The following is a 20,479-nucleotide window of genomic DNA, read 5'->3' as shown; positions in this document are numbered from 1 at the left end:
ATTCTAGAGGAGCAGAAGCCATAGCACGACAGAGTGAAAGAGATTTCCAGCCAAAGTAACCTGAAAGGCTGATAGGAAAGGTCTATCCCATGGGACGCTGAGCAGAGTGGAGCCCAACTCTGGCCACATGGCACAGGGAGGAGCAGGACTGGAACAGGCTTCTGAGGCCTTCCCAGCATGGAGGGTCTCAGATCCTTCAACCTAAAAGTGTTAAAGAAAGCTTCACAGGTCAGTAAGGGGGCTCTCCCAACTGGACGAGAGGGGAGCAGGAGACAAGGGAGCAGCACTGAACCCAACCTGCAGCAGAGGTAGCTGCCAGGGGTGGCTGCTGCAGTGGGCATCCATTCTTGAAGCACTCAGCCTAAAGCCCCTGGGGGAATTGAGCAGCTCATCTGAAAGTCATCCCTGAGTACAGTCCAGGGGGAAGAAAAAACATTAGGACCCCCATCTTGACAAATAATTCAGAAATCAAGTAACTGACTGGGAAAATGCACAAAAAGTGGGGGAAAAAATAAGACCATGGAAGGTTACTTTCTTGATGAACAGGTATTTCCTTCCATCCTTTCAGATGAGGAAAAGTAAAGCATACTCTCAGAGGAAGTCAAAGCTTTTGCATCCAGTACCCCCAAAATGAATATGAAATGGGCTCAGGCCATGGAAGAGCTTGAAAAGTGACTCATCCGCTTGCCAAAGAAGACCCAAAAATTGCTGATGAAAATGAAACCTTAAAAATAGACTAACTCAATTGTCAAAAGAGGTCCAAAAAGTCAATGAAGAGAAGAAGACTTTAAAAAGCAGAATTAGCCAAGTGGAAAAGGAGGTTCAAAAGCACACTAAAGAAAACAGGTCTTTAAAAATGAGAGTGGAATTCGGGAAATCTAATGACTATATGATAAACCAAGAAGTTACAAAACAAAATCAAAGGGATGAAAAAATGAAAGGTAATGTGAAATACTTCATTGGAAAAACAACTGACCTGCAAGATAGAATCAGGAGAGACAATTTAAAAATTATAGGGCTACCTGAAAGCCATGATCAGAAAAAGAGCAGAGACATTATTTTTCATGAAATTATCAAGGAAAACTGCTTTGATGTTCTAGAACCAGATGGAAAAATAAATATTGAAAGAATTCACTGATCACCTCCTGAAAGAAACCCAAAAAGAGAAACTCCTAGGAATATTATGGCCAGATTTCAGAGTTCCCAGGCCAAGGAGAAAATACTGTAAGCATCTAGAAAGAAACAATTCAAATATTGTGGAAATACAATCAGGATAACACAGGATCTGGCAGCTGCTACATTAAGGGATCAAACGGCTTGGAATAGGACATTCCAGAAGTCAAAGGAACTGAGATTAAAACCAAAAATCACCTACCCAGCAAAACTTAGTATAATACTTCAGGGGAAAAAATGGTCATTCAATGATATAGAGGACTTTCAAGGATTCATGATGAAAAGACCAGAACTGAAGAGAAAATTTGACTTTTAAACACAAGAATCAAGAGAAAATATAAGAAGGTAAACAGGAAAGAGAAATTATAAAATACTTTCTAAAGTTGAACTGTTAACATTCCTACATGGAAAGATTCTATTTGTAACTCTTGAGACTTTTGTCAGTATTTGGGTAGGTGTAGGGATTATACACACACACACACACACACACACACACACACACACAGACTAAGAGCAGAGATTGAGTTTAATAAGAAGGGATGATATCTATAAAAAATAAAATTAAGGGATGAGAGGAATATATTGGGAGGAGAAAGGGAGAAATGGAATGGGATAAATTATCACTCATAAAAGAGATAAGAAAAATCTTTTTCAATGGAAGAGAAAAGGGAGGAGGTGAGAGGGGAAAAGTGAAGCTTACTCTCTTCACATGTGGCTTAAGAAAGGAATAACATGCTCATTCAATTTCTTATGAAAATCTAGCTTACACTACAGAAAAGTAGGGGAGAAGTGGACAAGTGGGGTGAGGGAGATGATAGAAAGGAAAGCAAATGGGAAAAGGAAGTATTTAGAAGTAAGCACTTTTGGAAAGGGACAAGGTCAAATGAGAGAATAGAATAAATGGAGGACAGGGTAGGATGGAGGGAAATATAGTCTTACACAACAGGACTGTGATGGAAGTCTTTTGCAAAATGACACATATATAGCCTGTGTTGAATTGCTTGTCTTCTCAGTGAGGATGGGTGGGGAGGTAGGAAGGGAAAGAAGCTGAAATTCAAGTATTCGAAATTAATGTTGAGAATTGTTATGCATATAACTGGGAAATAAGAAATGCACGTAATGGGTATAGAAATCCATCTTGCCCTACAAGAAAAGAGAGAAGATGTGGATAAGGGAAGGGTGGGGTGTGATAGAAGGGAGGGCACATGAGGGAAGAGGTGGTCAGAATACAAGGTGTTATGAGGTAGGGGGAGGGGAAAGATGGTGAGAAAAATTGGAACTCAAAATTTTGCGGAAATGAATGTCGAAGTCTAAAAATAAATAAATAAACCTGAAAAAAAACTGAACATATTTTGCCCAACCAAAATCAATGCAGGCAGAATAAAATTCACATGTAACTCAGAAAAATATTTGCTTCAAGCTTTTCTGATAATTATTTTCTACTCAAGATGAATGGTTCATTAACATAAACAAATAATAGCAAGAATCATTTACCAGTAAGTTGTCAAGAGGAATGACCATATACTTTTAAATGAATTAAAAACTTATGCCTACCTTATGAGAGATGGTTCCAAATCACCAACAAGAGAAATTCTAATAAAAAGTAATTCTGAAGTCTTATCTCACATGTAGAAAATTGGCAAACGAGGCGAAAGATTGAAATTATCAACATTAGTGATGCTAGAGGAAGATAAGCATACATTACAGGTATAACTGGGAGTTGTTCCAAACAATCATTAATCAAAATTATTTCTTAAGTATTTACTATGTACCAAACAGTATTCTAGTCACTTCAAAGACAAATATAAGTCAAGCAGTACCTATTTTTGAGGAGCAAATACATAGAAGAAACAGCATGTACTTATGAAAGTACATACAAATCAAACAGGGCAATTTGTTGGGGAAGGGAGAGAGTAATAGGTACGAGATAAGAGAGTGTCAAAAGCCATATTTGATTAGGTCTTCCTGATTCTAAGTACACTATCCCATCTACTATGTCACCTGGTTGCCTCTAACCAAATAATGGTACATGAATAAAAGTATTAGTGGTGACGACATTGCAAAAGAAAATACTCTCTAACGTAGCAACTTGTTTCGTTTAACTATACATGTTTATAATGGCTTTTGCTTTTCTTGTTTCTTAAGACATGGAGGTGGGAGGAAGAGAATTCAGAGCTTAAAATAAAGTTGTATTTTAAAAGAAAATTATGAATATGAAAGATTTAGAGAAGCATAAGAAGACAAATGAAATCACAGAGAATACTGTGCATTTTTGCAGATAATTATTTATGTGAAATTCAGTTTCCCTGGCTTAGAACTGTGTAAGGTAGGTTCTGATCATTTACTGCAATTTTAGAGAGCATTACCTTTGTTTACTCAAATGACTTAATGTGTGCAAATTACTTTGTAAAGCTGTTAGAAAGTAGTATATAAATGTCACATTATCATAATTACTATTATTCTTTGGTGACCATATCACATTTTTGACTATCATTGAGCTTGTGGTCCATTAAATCCCAGACATTTTTCAGGTGGTTATCTGGAAATCCTTTACTGATGTTTTGTACATAAAGTAGATTATTTTTAGCCAAGTGAAAATTTTACATTTATCCCTTGAAAATAACATCATAGTAGATACATCCTATCATTCCAGCCTACTGAGGATGTTTTTGAAGTTTTTTTAAAAATCCTTTCACTTAACCTCTCAATACCTCTTTTAACTTTATGGTATGTGATATATGTTATATGATATATTTGATATGTGCCATCTCTGATACTGTCCAAGGATACATTTCAACAATATATCTATTCCATTTAATTAAATTTCATTCTATTCCATTCAATTAAATTAAATTTTAAAAGTATTTCTCAAAGATAGGTTATGGCTAAAGTAATGTGCCAGACAATCTTGATACAAAGAAAGAAATAAAAACTATACCTGCTCTCAAAGCAAGTTTTAAAATGTTAAATATTACCAAAAATATACAGAATCATCAGGCACTCCAGTGGAAACCATTTTCCAAATTGTCATCAATAAAGACATTTTTTTTGATTTTGTCTATTTAGTTAGCCCTGAGTTCACTCAAACTGTTCTGTGGTTTCTCTTTGTCTTGTCTCAAATACAAGAAGACTTGATCAAAAGCTTTGCCAAAAGCTTCATAAATTCTGTATAAGCCATTCTCTTGTACTACCAATCATTAGCTTTACATCTTTCTGTGTCCTTAAGGAATATGCACACTGAATAGTCTCGGATAGGAAAAGGATAAGGTTTAGGACAATTAGCTAGACATTAAACATTAGTAATAGTAATGATAAGAACATTAATTCATGTGTACATAGTTGTCTGTAGTTTAAAAAACAGCTTCCTTACAAGGATCTTATTCAGTTTGGGGGATAATAATCATAATCTCCCTTTTATAAAAGAGCAACTCAATATACTTCAAGGTGAAATTATAAGTTGATACACTGACACTTGAATTGGTTTGATAACATTCCCAGGATAGTCCCAGTAGGAGGTACTAAAGTCAGAACTAGAAGCCAGGCAGGTCCTCTTACTCTCAAGCCCTGGCTTTAAAAAAAGTTAGTTAAGTCTTTCTAATAATGAGTTCAGGTTAACAAAGACAATCACAGAATAATCATCTCCCTGAGAAATCAGAATTTGGTCCCCATGGTCAGACTAGAATTTAACAGGCTGTTTTGTTCATGTGTCAATTGTTAAATTGCCAGATGCACTTAAGAGCTTCTGTGATCTCTGGTCTGTGTAAAACCTATCTCTTTTTCCCATCCTCAGCCAATGAAATCCAAGTGAGCCTCTGTTAAGAACTTTTTCCTATGGGAACAACCCAGGGCAGGAATCCTTGGAATTACTGACTTCTTCATTTGGTTTTAAGTGTTCATCTTGAACTTAATCAGAAGGAAAGATTCCTGTCACTGCTGAAACCTCTGCAGCAGCAGTAGCCAAGAAGTGACTTATCTTTATCTACAAAGCTTTGGACTTTCAGCACCAGACAATAGGGAACAGTTTTTTGCTTGGCTAGTTAATTAATTAGTTAAGGTTAAGACTTTAACTCCAAAACCCTTGTGCAAAATTACTTGGCTTTCAGTCTCCTCTGGAACCCGTCAACCTTTCTTGGGAGTAAGGTAGATTCTAGGAAGTCCATTCGAAGACTCCAGAATTCATCAATGGTATAGTGGATAGAGGCTGGACTTGGAACTGGTAAGAACCATTTTCAAATACTATTTCTCTCTTATACTTATTAGTCATGTAACCACTCATAGGTAAGTTATTTTAACTCTTAGCCTAGATATTTTGGTATTCAATCATTTTTCAGTCATGTTCAATTCTTTGTTACCTATTTGGGTTTTTATTGGGAAAGATACTTGGAGTAGTTTGCCATTTCCTTCTCTAACTCATTTTACTGGGGAGGAAACTGAGGCAAACAGGGTTAAGTGACTTGCCCAGGGCCACACAGCTGGTGTCGGAGACCAAATTTGAAGTCAAAAAGATGAGTGTTTATGACTTCATGCCCCAGGTCTTTGCCCACTGGGCCTACCTACATTCATTTCCAACATGGAAATAATATAACCTAAATCTTTTTGACAAAGATGTTTAGTGACCCAAATAAGATAACGTAGTCTACCAGCTTTAAAGGAATGAATTCCTATCTGTTTAATCTTAGAAGTTTCATCCTTTACATATTTTGTTATTAGTAAGGTCATTATCAAATTTTATGTTCCATGGATGCCTCCTTGCATTTTAACCCCGATTTTTAATTGCTAGGCTGACGGAGTTTGGCGTGACTTAAAATAATCCTGCAGGAGCAGGAGCATTTTGAGTTGTTAGAGAGGGGAGAGAGTCATCCAGTGACAATAACTTTTAAAAAAAAAAACCTGACAAACACTGACTGAAGGCATATTTCATACAGAGTTAAACAGTGAGGGAAATAGGAATTTTGCATGAGATAAGGTTTTTATCCTTAAGGGAAATAGCTCATACTTATATGGTTATCTTACATTACTTCATTTGAGCTTCACGAATAAATGATGTAGTTGTTGCTCTATTCATTCTATAGAGAATCAAACAGAAATTGACTGAATTTATCTGGCATGTCCTGGGTCACAAAGTCAATAAATATCTAAGATAGAATTCTACCCAAATCTTCCTGATTTCAAATCCAATATTCCATCTGGAAACAGGAAGATTTGAGTACAATTGGTGCCCCCTAGCTTTACTTAGCCATGTAAGTCAAACTCTCATCATCAGTTTACACATATTTAATAGGGAGATAATATATGTAAGATGTAAGGATAAAATTATTTAACACACATAAACATTTTTGCAAACCATAGAGGGCTACATTAATGTCAGTTATTGTTATTGCATATCATGCTGCCTCAATTAATTTATAATCTAGGATCTCCTGTCCTCTTTCTTCTGTGTCTTTCCTTTTCAGAGTATCTTCTCTGCCATCATCACATACAAACCCTTCACCCTTTATGGCTCTTTATAACTTCATTTCTACTAGCTTGGAACTTTCGAAAATCTTTATTCCTCTAAACATTATGATTTAGGTAATGTCAGTATCCTTATGCCCACTTTTCATATGAGGAGAAAGGGCCCCAGAAAACTTAATTGACTTGTCCCAAATTCAACAAAACAGTCCAATGGGATAAGTATTTACTAAGCTCCTACCACGTTCTTGGGACAGTGCCAAACCCTAAGGACACAGAGATAAGGATGAAATTATTTCTGCTCTCAGAGAGCTTACATCCTACTTAAGGCAAGCAACACATGCACAGATTAGAAAACAGAGAATATTTTTGTGTAATATATGGCCCTGGAGTGGGGTTTCAGTGCTGAATGTCTGAGACTAAGATATCGTGCCCTCTTTCTCTTCCTAGTTGCCCCCATCTTCTTTATGTGTGTAAGGAGGTTAGTAGAGTTAAGGCTTAATGTAAAGCTTTTGTCTTAAGTCAAAATAAAGTTAAATTTAACCAAGAAAAGCCTCCAAAATAAAACTTAGGTAGTTTATATCTGTTTGACTAAATACAGGTTACAAGGTCCTCAATTAACAATGATGTAGTCTCTTTTCACTCCCAGAAAAAAACTACAGTACAATCCCCAAAGAACATATGAGCCTTAATGACTTTAAAATGCACTTAGACTTTTAGGACACCCCATATAATAGAAGAACAAAGGCTAAAAATTGCCTGTGAGTTTCCCCTGTAACTTTTGGGAAATCTCTGTCATTTCAGTGAGTCTGATTAAGTATTAAGTCACACAGACACTTATTGGCAAAGAATTGTGAGATATAGAACAAATTCTAAGACCCTAATGTGTTTTTCTTCTATTTTTTCCTAGGGGCAGGGTGACATAGTAGTTAGAAAACTGGACCTGAAATCGGAAAGAGCTGAGTTCATAAGTAATATGGTGTAGAGGAAAGAAAACTAATTTCCACGTTAGGGGATCTGGTTTCAAATACTTCCAATGAGCCGTATTACTTGAGTGACAATGGGCAAGTCCCAATGTCCCTGGGACCTTAGGTTATTCAGTCTATGCTGACCTTTGAGGTCATCCTATCCCACTGTATGGCCTATGGAGCTGTATGTGGCATTAAACAGCAATGACTAGTGGAGAAAACCTGAGCAATAAACATGTGAAAACATCATTAAGCAAGGACAATCATATTTAGTTGCGTCTACATGCTCAAAGGATATCGCCTGCTAGTTGAAACTGGTAGAAAGCAGGCTTTACAGTGGCTACACTAGAAGACATTGATATCTACACACAGTGGAAGGCCAGAGTTGTCTTTCTACAAGAGAGACCCAACCACGTGTGTCCCAAACCTATGTGCCCCTCTATACATGTATCCTGAGAAAATTTTCTCCATATATGTACCTCTCCATGTATGTTCCCTATAATTGTTCATCATTCTCATTGATAGTGTATATTTGTAGAAGATTATGCTAATGATTTATGAAGGAACTATTTTATTGTCAAGTTTCTTACTTTGCTATTTTATTAAACGACTTTGTCAGGAATTAAATTGTGTTCTCTAGCTTACTTAAAAAGCCAGACACATCAGTGGGGTCTCATGAGCTACAATTTTGAATAGATAGATAAATATTGACAGATGACCTTATATCTGAGTTAACTGCACTGGGTACTCATAGTGCAAGTTGAGAAGTATATTAAAGGCTAACAACGGGAATGGTGTACAGTTTCTGGTTAGGCATAGATTAGACCAGATGGCCCTTTCTGTTTTGATAATCTGTAAGTGTCTTCTTGGAATCTCTACCTTCCTTCCATACACTATTCAAGTGGGCAGCTAGGTGAGTGGATAGAGCACCAGTGTAGGAGTCAGGAGGATGTGAGTTCAAATCTCACCCCAGACACTTGACAACTCACTAGCTGTGTGACTTTGGGGAAGTCATTTAACCCCAATTGCCTCATCCCGCATCATCTCCAGTCATCCTGATGAATATCTGGTCACTGGATTCAAATGGCTCTGGAAGAAAAGTGAGGCTGGTGACCTGCACAGCCTTCCCTCGCTCAAAATAAAGTCAAGTGCAGGTTATGTCATCATTTTTCTGATGGCATGGTCTTCTTTGGCAACGATGGACGAACACACACAATTCAAGTAGCATGTGCCACTGAAGTTGTTAAAGTCTTCTGAGCTGTTAAAGCTCTCACAGTCTTGAAATTACTTAGAATGATGTTTTTTGTCATCTATGTTTACTTTACTAATCTTTTTACATCATGTTCCCCCTATAGAACCCAAGTTCCTTTAAGTCGTCAATTATTTCATTGGTAGATGAAGGCCATCCATCCAAGAGAGATGAGGGATCATTGAATTTGTGAGCCCTAGAGCAATCTCCAAAATGACCACATAGACTTCTTAGTCCTTCAGACCCACATCTACTCTTCACACTAGACTTGTTTCTGACCATAGTTGGTGCATTGGAGTCCTTCATTATGGTGAATTAATTCTTCTGCTAATTTCTCTCTTACTGCAGGTGGTTGATGAGAAAATGAAGTGGCATGGATGGAGAATAGCTCAGAGGTGAATGAGTTTATCCTTGGAGGATTAACAGATGCTTGGGAGCTTCAGATCCCTCTCTTCATAATGTTCATCATCATCTATCTTACCACTCTAGTGGGGAACCTGGGAATGGTAGCTCTAATCTCCTGGGACCCTCATCGCCACACTCCTATGTACTTTTTTTTAAGTAATCTCTCTCTAGTAGGTTTTGGCTATTGCTCAACTGTGACTCCCAAGGTGATGGCTAGGCTCCTCACAGGGGACAAGGTCATCTCCTACAATGGGTGTGCTGCACAGATGTTCTTCTTCATGACTTTTGCTTCAGCAGAAAGCTACCTCCTGGCTGTAATGGCCTATGATCGCTATGAAACTGTGTGTAAACCCCTCCATTATACCACCACCATGACATCAAGTATATGTGCTGTTCTTGTCATAGGCTCCTATGTCTGTGGCTTCCTGCAGTCTTGCATCCACACAAGCTGCACATTTAGCCTTTCCTTCTGTAGTTCCAATGTGATCCATCACTTTTTCTGTGATATCCCTCCTCTCCTGGCTCTCTCCTGCTCTTCTATCCATTTTAATGAGTTGGTAATCTTTATCTTAGGTGGGCTCACTATTTTTTTTATCCTTGTCGTCATCTTGACTTCCTACCTATTTATTTACATTGCCATCCTGAGAATGCGCTCAGCTAAAAGCCGCCAGAAAGCCTTCTCCACTTGTGCTTCCCATCTTACAGCAGTGTTCATATTCTTTGGAACAATCATATTCATGTACTTACAACCTAGTTCTAGTCATTCCATGGACGCAGACAAAATGGCATCTGTTTTCTATGCCATGGTCATTCCCACGTTGAACCCTCTGGTCTACAGCCTGAGGAACACAGAGGTCAAGAGTGCTTTCAGAAAAGCAACCTGCTGGAGAAGATTTCATTGAACCAATTTCTAGGGAGAAAATGCAATCAAAATCTTTCTTCTCAGGATTCTAGGCTCGAAGTCAATCTATTTTCCTAAGTTCTGCACTTCAGTTCTTCCTTTTCAGAAGTAACATTGTATTCTGGAGTAAAAAGTGCCCTTAGAGTCAGAGAGCCCTGGAATTTAATATTGACTACTATAGTTCAATATTCGTGATGCTCAAAAAGTCTCCAGTGTTCGTTTATGGGGACATGAGACAGATAGATGGTCCTGTTTCTTTCAGCAGAGGACATGATGATCAAGTTTGATAATGGCACTGTGGGAGTGAGGTATTGTGGGCTTGAAGCTGTGACAAAGTTGGTCCAATCACACCCACTTCTGCCTGCCACTTTTGTTTTTTGACGCAGAGATTTAACTTCACTGGTATAGGGAATGCTCAATGAGAAAATCCCTACCAACACAGAAAAACAACTGGTGTGAAATTCATGGTATTAGAGGTCCTGTTGCCTCCCCAACAAATCTACAAAACAAAGTTCTCTCTCTCTCTCTCTCTCTCTCTCTCTCTCTCTCTCTCTCTCTCTCTCTCTCTCTCTCTCTCTCTTTCTCTCTCTCTGTCTCTCTCTCTCTCTCTCTCTCTCTCTCTCTCTCTCTCTCTCTCTCTCTCTCTCTCTCTCTCTCTCTCTCTCTCGGAAATCTATTCCCATATATGCCCACCGAGCTATCCTTACCCACCAATAAGAGTTAATGGTAATTTGCCATAAAACCACATGGCTCCATGAACTCAGGCTTCTCCAAGGTGACTTCCTGTACTTCAAATTCTCAGTGACTTTCTGCTTTTGTGTTTCCTTTGAAGTGCACAAACCTTGAATGAATGACGTAATTATCCTCCACCTTGGCCCCAGGGCTGGATAGCATCTGAGGCACTGGGGAAATTTCTATGCACAGGCAAGAAAGAAGCAGACATGTGGTCATCCTTCCAATTCAGGTTCAAGAGTTCCAAATTTTCATAGTCAGGAGGCAGACTTTTTGGAGAGAAAAGAAGACTTCATGATGCAATTTTGTCCTTAGAGAAACACACCTATGTACTTTCCTCCAACAGAATAAATTAGGGATTTTGTTTTGTTTTTTATCTATAACAAACTCTTTGGTATTTTATTTCATTTTGTTTTTCAGAGTTAACAGTTGATGTATGATCTCTGTGAGCTCTTTGACATTTTCAGAATTAATAGTTAGTGTATGACCTCTGTGACTCTTTGGTTGTTTATATTTTCAGTGTTGACAAGGCCATAAAGCCTTATTCCAGCTAAACCAAAAAGATGAAGAGGGAGAGTTGAAATTTCTGAAATGATTTTCTCAGGGACATCGCAGGGTAAAGGTAACTTATGGAATATAGATTTTCTCAGATAACTGGTGGAATCAAAGAAACTGGAATGTGGCATGTGGTGATGTATTTGGCAACCTTAAATATTAACATACTATCTAAAGTTCAGCGATTGCTGGTTGCCATATCACTCCATAGACACATATTGGGCTTATCAACTAACACTCCTCCCCTGCCCTTATCTCTTTCACACAAAAATGCTAATTACAATTCCAACTATGTCCAAACTATGTCCACAATGTCACTAAATTGTACATCCCATTTGACACAATATCAGCACTAGTATTATAATTCAAACAGATGAAAGAAAGAGAAAAACAATATATAATAGAAAGATAGATAGATAGATAGATAGATAGATAGATAGATAGATAGATAGATAGACAGACAGACAGACAGACAGATAGAACAGTATGTGAATATAATGGAATAATAAAAAATAATAAAATGAGTCATTATACAAGAACTGCAAAGACCTGAATGAATTGATGAAGAGGAAAGTTGGTCAGACCAGGAAGATAATTTCTACACTTAAAGCATTGTAAGAGCAACTATTTATAATTTTTTTTGCTAATTTTTAAAATATATTTTAAATTTAAATACAAAAGGAGGAAAAAAACATTGCCATATACACAACAGAAGAGAGGATTTGATATAAAACAATACATTTCCATATTAAGAAAGCCTATATAACAAATACTACACATTGTTCTTGATATTGCCCAGCTTTTCTTTGTCTCCCTGTAGGTTTTCTTTTGTTTTATGCTGTATATTTGTTTACCATATTTTTCCCTTCCATGCTCCCTCCCCACCTTAAAGAAGACTATTATTAAGAGTGGATATGCTTGTATACATATACATATATATTTGTAAACATATATGTATGTCTATGCAAACATATAAATACAGACACTCATACACATGTATGCAAGACCATGCTGTGTTTATTTCCTCCTGTCATCGATTTCTCTGAAAGTAGATAGCATCTTCATAAGTCCAAGTCTTTCCATGTTTTTTCTAAATAAACCTACCCATGAATAATAAATATTACTTTAATTATTTAGATCTGACTTTATTTGTATAAAAAAGTGTTTTATATTCATGCTCAAATAGTTCCTTGTCTGTTTCGGCAAATATACTCTCAAGAATTTTATATTCTTTAGCTATTTTAAATGGTCTGAAATAATATTCAATAATATTGCTGACACATAGTATAGTTTCCCTATTTTTCTCTTTTGATTAAATCTAATTTAGCTTTAACTTTGTCTGAGATTATGATTACTAAACTTGTTTTGTGCATAATAAATTCTACACCTGACCTTTATTTTATCATTGTGTGTATCTCTCATTTTTATAGCATTTCCTGAAAACAGCATATTGTTGAATTCAAATTTTCAATCTGATATCAGTTTCCATTTTATGGGCAAATCCAACCCATTCACACTATAAGTTATTATTCCTTACAATAGTTTTCACTCTATTCCTATCCCTCCTTACTTCTCTACTTTACTTCTAACCCCTACCTCGCCCTCCTATTCCTTAACCTACCTATTGCTCCAAGAGTCCCTCCTTTATCCTCTCCTCTTGCACTAATTTCTTTCTGAATTTACAAGACTTTTAAACTCTTACACACACATACACACACATGCACACATACACATACATACATATATGTGTATATATACATACATATAAATTTTATGTCCTGACATATAGTTAATTTTTGGAAAGATATCAAGGTACCATGAACTGATGAGAAAAAGGCGCATTCTTTTCTATTTCCATTCAATTCTCTCCAGATATCTGTCATATCTAAAATTCTATTCACTTCCTCAACTTCCTTCTTATTTATGCTTTGGTTAAATTTATCTAGTTCTGATAGAGGAAGATTAAAATACCTCACTATTACATTACAACTATCTATCTCCATCTGTAATTTATTTAACTGCTTTTTAAAATTTTAGATGTTATAGTATTTGGCACAGATTCAGTACCGATATTGCTTCATTGTCTATGGTATCTTTTATCCAGATGTAGTTATCTGCTGTATCTCTTTTAATTAAATAATTAAATTTAAATAATAATTTAAATTAAATTACATAATTTAAATTATTAAATAATTAAATTAAATCTTAACTTTGTCCAAGATCAGCTTGATCTGGCCTTTTTCACATCAAATGAAGAATAACAAATTGTACTCCAGCCCTCCATTTGAACTTTGTGTGTCTCTCACTTTTACATGTGTTTCTATAAACAAGTTGGATTCTGACTTTTAATCCATTCTAACCCCTTTCTCTTTTATAATTGAGTTAATCCCATTCACCTTCAAAGTTATAGTTATTATTTTTGAATTTTCATCCAACCTATTTTTATTCACCATTGTCCTTCTCAGCTTCTCTTTTTATCTTGTACTTATTACCATATCCTCTTCCCTTACCCTCCTATTCTTTATTCTATCCACCTTCTTAAGGGCCATTCTCTTATCTTGTCCCCTTTAATTTTTTTATAAATTTAGAAGACTTTTAGTCATATGTGTATGTACATATAGAAAGATAGGTATAGATAGTGTGTATATAAGTATGTATGTATGCATTTATGTATGTGTGTATTGGTGTTGTGCCTTCTTTAACCCATATCTGATGGCAATTATATTACAACGGCAGTATTGATACTGATAACATTTTAATATGTAAGAAGTAAACAGTTTGATATGAATGAATCTCTTATAATTAGTCTTAATTGTTTTCACAATATGTCCTTTGGACCTTACCTATCAAATTTTTTATTTGGCCTAGGTCTTTTTCTCACAAATACCTGAAAATCTTTCAGTTCATTAAATGTCCTTTTTCTTTTTATTCAGGATTATACTGAACTTTACTCGGTAAGTGATTCTTGATCACAAGTCCATTTCTTTTGTTCTTCAAAATATAATATTCTAAGACCTACAGTCATTTAGAGTACACACACCTAAGCCTTGTGAAATATTGACTGTATCTCTTCGATATTTAAATTTTTTTTTGTTGTTGTTTCCAAAAATTTTTCCGTAACTTGGAAGTTTTAAAACTTGACTGTGGCATTCCTATAAGTTTTCCCATGAGGATTTCTTTCAGGTAGTAAATGGTAGATTTTTTTTTCTATTTCTACTTTTCCCTCTTTTTCTAGAACTCCAGGACAATTTTCCTTAATAATTTCTTGAAATATTGTATCAAGATTCTTTATTATTATAATTTTTAGATATTCCACAATTCTTACATACTCCATATTCTGTTCTCTATATCAGCTGTTTTTCTAATGAGATATTTCATATTCTCTTCTATTTTTTGCATATTTATTTCCATGTTCCTTTTTTTCATCGTTCCTTTCTGTCTAGCTACTCATTTTATGGTTCATTTGGAGGTAGGGTGGGATAGGAAATGAGATGGAGAAAAAAATAAATATTGGTTAATTTTTCTTTAAAAACTTTCATCTCCAATGGTTCCCTCTTGCCTCTTGAATTACCATAAACTTTTCAATTTACTCTTGAATTTAAAGCCTATCACAATGAAGCCCCAGTCTAACTTAATTTATTTATATGACACTTCTTCCTTTAAACTGTGGTCCAGTAAAGTGGTACTTATATTTCTTTCACACAACATCACACATTTCCCTTCACTGTCTGAATAGGTTATCCCCATGTCTGAATGTAGTCTCTCCTCACTTGTGCCTCTTAGATTCTAATTTCTTTCAAATCTTAGATGAAGCACTATCTCCTCCTAAATGAGGACATTTCTGATTCCCCTAGATGAGGAGGTCTCTCACTGATGAAATTACATTTATTTTGTGTACATTTTGTATGTAACTCTTTGTGTTCATATCATATCCCCAAAAGAATTTAACTTTGGTAAGATCAGAAATTGTTTTGTTTTATCTTTGTACTCTAGACAGGGCCTAGTACAGTACCTGGCACAAGAGACATTTAACAGCTACTTATAAATGTTTACTGTTTATTGATTGAATGAATCAGTGATTGATTGATATAGTCCTCCATTCTTATCATTAAAACTTCCAATATTTCTGAAAGCAGTACAATCCAGTATTAAATAGGTTCATTTTTGAAGAAATTTTCATCACATCAAGCTTAAATCTATTTCTTTCTTCATTATTCATAGTTTTCCCCCTTCTTTTGCCTAATCCCTTCTAAACATGTCAGATCATCCAGTACTTCAAGATAGCCATCATTATCCTGTTGAGTTTTCTCTGTCTAGGCTATATATGCCAGATTTCTCCAACTAAGTTGCCTATGCCATAATAAGCAGCCTCAATTTATCTGGGATAGCCTCCTTTAGTAAATTTCTCACCCATCCTAGAAGTTCTAAGATCTGACCAGGGCAGTAGACCAATGGAAATCATTACCCTTTCATTCTCTTCATTACATCACTTCAAATGCAGTCTAAATTAATAGGAGGTTTTGTAGATCAAATAGTATTAAGTATGCCATTTACAAATCTTAGAGCACCATATATACACCAGTTATTAATATTACTACTGGTGGATACACCACAGCATTTTCATGACATGTTGTTTGTAGCCCACAAATATTTCCATTTTTTTCCCAAACAAACTGCTACCTACTCAATTCTCCTCTGTCATGTACTTGTGGATCTCTTTTTTAAAAAGAGTAAACTTTTATATTAATCTTATTAAATTTGATGTAATTGTATTTAGACTAACATTCTACTCTATCAAAATCTAGTAATAGCTGCTATTAACATGTTCATATAGTTCTTTAAGTTTGCAAAGCACTGTATGAATATTATCTCCTTTTATCCTTAGAACAATCTTGTAGACAGAGGCTATTGTTATTCACATTTTAGAGATAGCAAAACTGAGGCATGTAGAGAATAAGTGATACCCAGACTCAAAGTGCTAGTAAGTATTTGAGGTTGGGTAAGAATTCAGATCTTCCTGAATCCAAGTCCAGTACTCTAAGCACTGTACTAATTGAATGCCATCCAAATAGTTAGCTTTACCTACCATATTTGTTCATCCGATAACTTTAACATCTAGACCTACATTCAGGTCATTAATAAAGCACCACCACTCCAAGGAAAACTCTCTGGGGCAATCTAGGTTTTGTTTTCTAAGTGTCATCTCTCCATCAGTGACTTGACTTTGAAGTTAATGATTCAACCCGTCCTGAACTAACTTCATTATAATAGCATCCAGCCTACATTTTCCCCCCATCATTTAGGATTTTTCAAATATTTTAGTAAAAGAAAGACAAATGAAACTTATAGAATTTCCCAGATCTATTATTACAGTGCAGCTCTATATACACATGTGTCCTTCAAGAATAAATCCACTAAGCAGAGGAAAACAGTGCAAGGTGAATACATGGGATGCAGTCCCATTAGTCAGACTTCAGGGAAGACTGAAAGAGTAATAATAACGAAAGCACAACAGCACATGCATTTATAGCTTAACAAAGCACTTTTCTCACTTTATCCATGGAAGGGAGGGAGGGAGAAAAGAATCATCATTTTTACAGAGTGGGAAACTGAGATTCAGACAATGTGACTTCTCTAAGATTGTATCAATCATTAGAGACTCCGCATGATCTTTTCCATTTGATTCTAGCCCTTTAAGGTATACAGAAAAGAGATTATTATTCCTACTTTACAGATAAGTAAAATGAGAAATTTACTCTTTGGGAAATGAGAAATGGGGAGAATTGTGTGATTTGATGAAATCAGTAGGGATGTGATCAAATAAATATTAAAAGCTGAGTCTTCTGAACTACCACATCCAATAATGAGGTAATAATGAGTTAAAGTAGAAATGGAAAATGAGAAAATGAACTCCCTGAACAATCAGGTTAGGTCCTCAGGGTTAGAGCAAAGTTTAAGGACTCATTATACTCATGATTTGTCTCTGAAGCTGTGCTGTGTCCCCAAGAGAGAATAAATAACTATCCTTAGGAGATTGGTCTCCCAGGCCTGAATAAAGCCCCTACTATTGATCATAGTCTTCAGCCACTGAAAACCAAATGTGACTCTCTTAGGGCTCCCTGGGTGTAGGCAGAACCCCTCAGAGTCATTCATTTATTTATTTGATATTTGTTACTCATCTTAATACTCACATGACTAGATCCTTGACTGACCTCTTCTGGAGTACCATCAGTGTTTTTCTTAACATCAGGTAGGATCTAAGACATCAAATTCTAGATTCCAGAATGCATGGATGACAGGGGTATATGTGATACTGGATTGAGGGATATACTTATAGACAGAGACATCTGGGTCCTGCTCCTGCCCCTGACACTTAATAGCAGTGTGACCATAGTCAAGTACTCAAAAACTTTCTGAGACTCAGTGTACTCATTAGTAAAATGGAAGCTAATAATGACTCTAGTTCTTTCCAGTGAAATAAAGTATGCACAATACTTTGTAAACTCTAAAGGGTGTATTAATTCTAATAATTGTTATCTACAGTGCTGCAGGTTTTCAATGTGAGTTTTCTGATAATTCAAGGATTATTTTCAGGTATCTGAGAATGAGTCAGAGCTGTGACTTTAATGCAGATGGGACCTTAACAACAACAGAAAATGAATAGTTGTAAAATACATACAGAGCACCAGGATAATGTTAGGGAGGAACAGAGATGGAAGGGAGGATGATACAAAATTCAATAAGACATGGTTCTTGACTACAGTGATAAGTCACATTTTAGAGAGTTTTTCATGAGTTAACTCCAAAAACAAGTAGGGCAAATCTTTGAAATAAATGCCCTAATGAGTATTACCACTATATGTAAATGAGATTAGGGCCAAGACTTTAAGTGTCTCCTCCAGGGTCCTACAGCTAATCAGTGTCTGAGGTGGGATTCAAACTCAGGTCTTCCTGACTCCTAGTCTAGACATTTATCTATGATTCCTTACTGTCTCAAAAACCTTATGGTCTAGGATATTTTCTTTCTTTTTCTCCTGGTGGCTGTATGCTCCTCATAATCTTTTACATGTATTTTCATATTTAAACCCCGTAGTCTATAGAGATAATTCAAACTGCAATGTCTAAGCACTTTAGGGGGTGCGAAGCTTTCTCTCCTCCAAAACAAAGCAAACAAAAAACCTTATGACACAGTTCCTGTGGGTAATAATATCTCCATTTCACAAAAGGAGACTGAAATCAATAAGTTTTTCACTTGGTCAACTGGTATTCATTAAGCACCTGCTCAGTGCTACATTGAGTTCTGGGGATATAAAAAAGATTAAAATACTCTATGATTTCAAGGACCTCATTGCTCAATAGAGGAGACAAACTGCAAGAGAGCAATACTCCTTCGGAAGACTTACTATTTGATTCTGGGCAAGTCACCTGGTCTTTTTCAGCCTTGGGTTGCTCATCTGTAAAATGAGGGTAAAAAAAGCATCTGCCTAACAAGTATGTTGTGAGGATCAAATTAAATATGTAATTTTGTTGTTCAGACTTTTTTCACTTGTGTCCATTCTTCATGACCTCATTGAGGTTTTCTTGGCAAAGATAGAGGAGTAACTTGTTATTTTTTTCTCCAGCTCATTTTACTAATGAGGTAACTGAGACAAGCAGGGTTAAATGATTTGCCCAGGGTCACTCAGCTAGTAATTATCTGGGACCACATGTGAACTCAGCTGGAGGAGTGTAACTCTGGGACCTATATAGAACTGTATATAAAGGACTTTGAAAATTTTCAGTGTTGCTAATTGTTAGCTTTTGTAATTATTAGTACCAAGAGTTATAAAGCAACAGTCATGAGGTAAAGTTGCAAGTGACTTTCAGAAAGTTACGTCATAGGTTGGGCTTGAACTAAAGGCAATGAGACTAGCGGAAATACATTTAACAAGAGAGAGACAGAGTACCAGCTGTCCTTAATGAAAAATGTGTTAATGGCAGGGGTTCATGGCAGAAGCAGGTATTTACAGCCTATATGTATGATATGGTCTCAGATTCTCATGCTTAAAATATTGATATTAATCAGTGCAGGTAGGCACTTTCCCTTCACCTTGTAGTCTTCAAAAGTTGCCTGTTGCACCACGAGGTTAAGCAACTTGCTCAGAGTTATTAAACCTGCATGATCAGAGCAGGACTCTATTAGTTAATAATAATTAATGAATCTGTCAACTATATACTAAAAGAGCATTGTCTCACTTGATCCTCACAAGCCTAGTAAGTAGGTGCTATTATTGTTTCCATTTCAGAGACGAGGGAACTGGGACATTGCCTATAACAAAAGGAAAAGCTATGCACCCACCTCTGGAGCTGCCCCATCTCCCACCACCACCAAATGTAGATACTGCCTTGGAGGCTGCAAAGTCCCCTACTGTCAGGTTACCAAGGCTGAAGTTGGTAAGGGAAACTTTCATGTAATAAATCACATCATAACACTGAAACCTGAACATGGGTATGGACATATTTTCTTATTTGGAGACCTTTGCTAATAAATGTAGTAATTGAAGTACACTGCACAAATACTTCATCTCTCATCTGAAAACTAGTTCTCACACAGAAGACCCTCATGTAAATTGCTGTACTGTATACCCCTAATTGAATGGCCTCTCTTCTCCCTTCTTACTTTGAGATTCTGTAATTCTATCTTAAAAAATGTGTCTTTTCCATGGAAAAGTTGTAATGTAGGGGCAGGTAGGTGGCACAGTGAATGTAACACAGGACCAGAGTCAGGAGGACCTGAGTTCAAATCTAGCCTCATAGATTCAATCCTGTGACCTTACACAAGTCACTTAACCCTAATTGCCTCACAAAAAAAATGTTATTAATCAAATATGATGGCTTTCAGCTATTCTCCCAAGCTCGGTGCCAGGATCTGCTACTTCAGTCACATCCCAGAAACAAGATGGTGAAGGTTAGAGTCAACAGATTTGGCCATATTGGGCACCTGGTGACCAGGGCTGCATTCATCTCAGGTGGACTAGACATTGTGGCCATCAATTACCCCTTCAT

General features: G+C 36.3%; 1 protein-coding gene across 1 annotated transcript; it reads left to right on the top strand.

Moving 5' to 3' along the window:
* Window positions 1-9,215: 9,215 nt before the first annotated feature.
* On the top strand, window positions 9,216-10,148 carry LOC140522055 (olfactory receptor 5B2-like). Its single transcript, XM_072637101.1, has one exon. It carries the CDS (start codon window positions 9,219-9,221, stop codon window positions 10,146-10,148), a length of 930 nt encoding a protein of 309 aa, XP_072493202.1. The 5' UTR covers window positions 9,216-9,218.
* The last annotated feature ends 10,331 nt before the right edge of the window (window positions 10,149-20,479 follow it).

This window comes from Notamacropus eugenii, chromosome 2 (genome assembly GCF_028372415.1).
Source record: "Notamacropus eugenii isolate mMacEug1 chromosome 2, mMacEug1.pri_v2, whole genome shotgun sequence".
Taxonomy (NCBI): Eukaryota; Metazoa; Chordata; class Mammalia; order Diprotodontia; family Macropodidae; genus Notamacropus; species Notamacropus eugenii.
The sequence above is the reverse complement of the archived record's forward strand: the minus strand, read 5'-3'. Positions and strand labels throughout refer to the sequence as shown.

Bases quoted from the DNA above. Each gene is read 5' to 3' on its own strand.
- LOC140522055 (XM_072637101.1), top strand. From the start codon at position 9,219: ATGGAGAATAGCTCAGAGGTGAATGAGTTTATCCTTGGAGGATTAACA.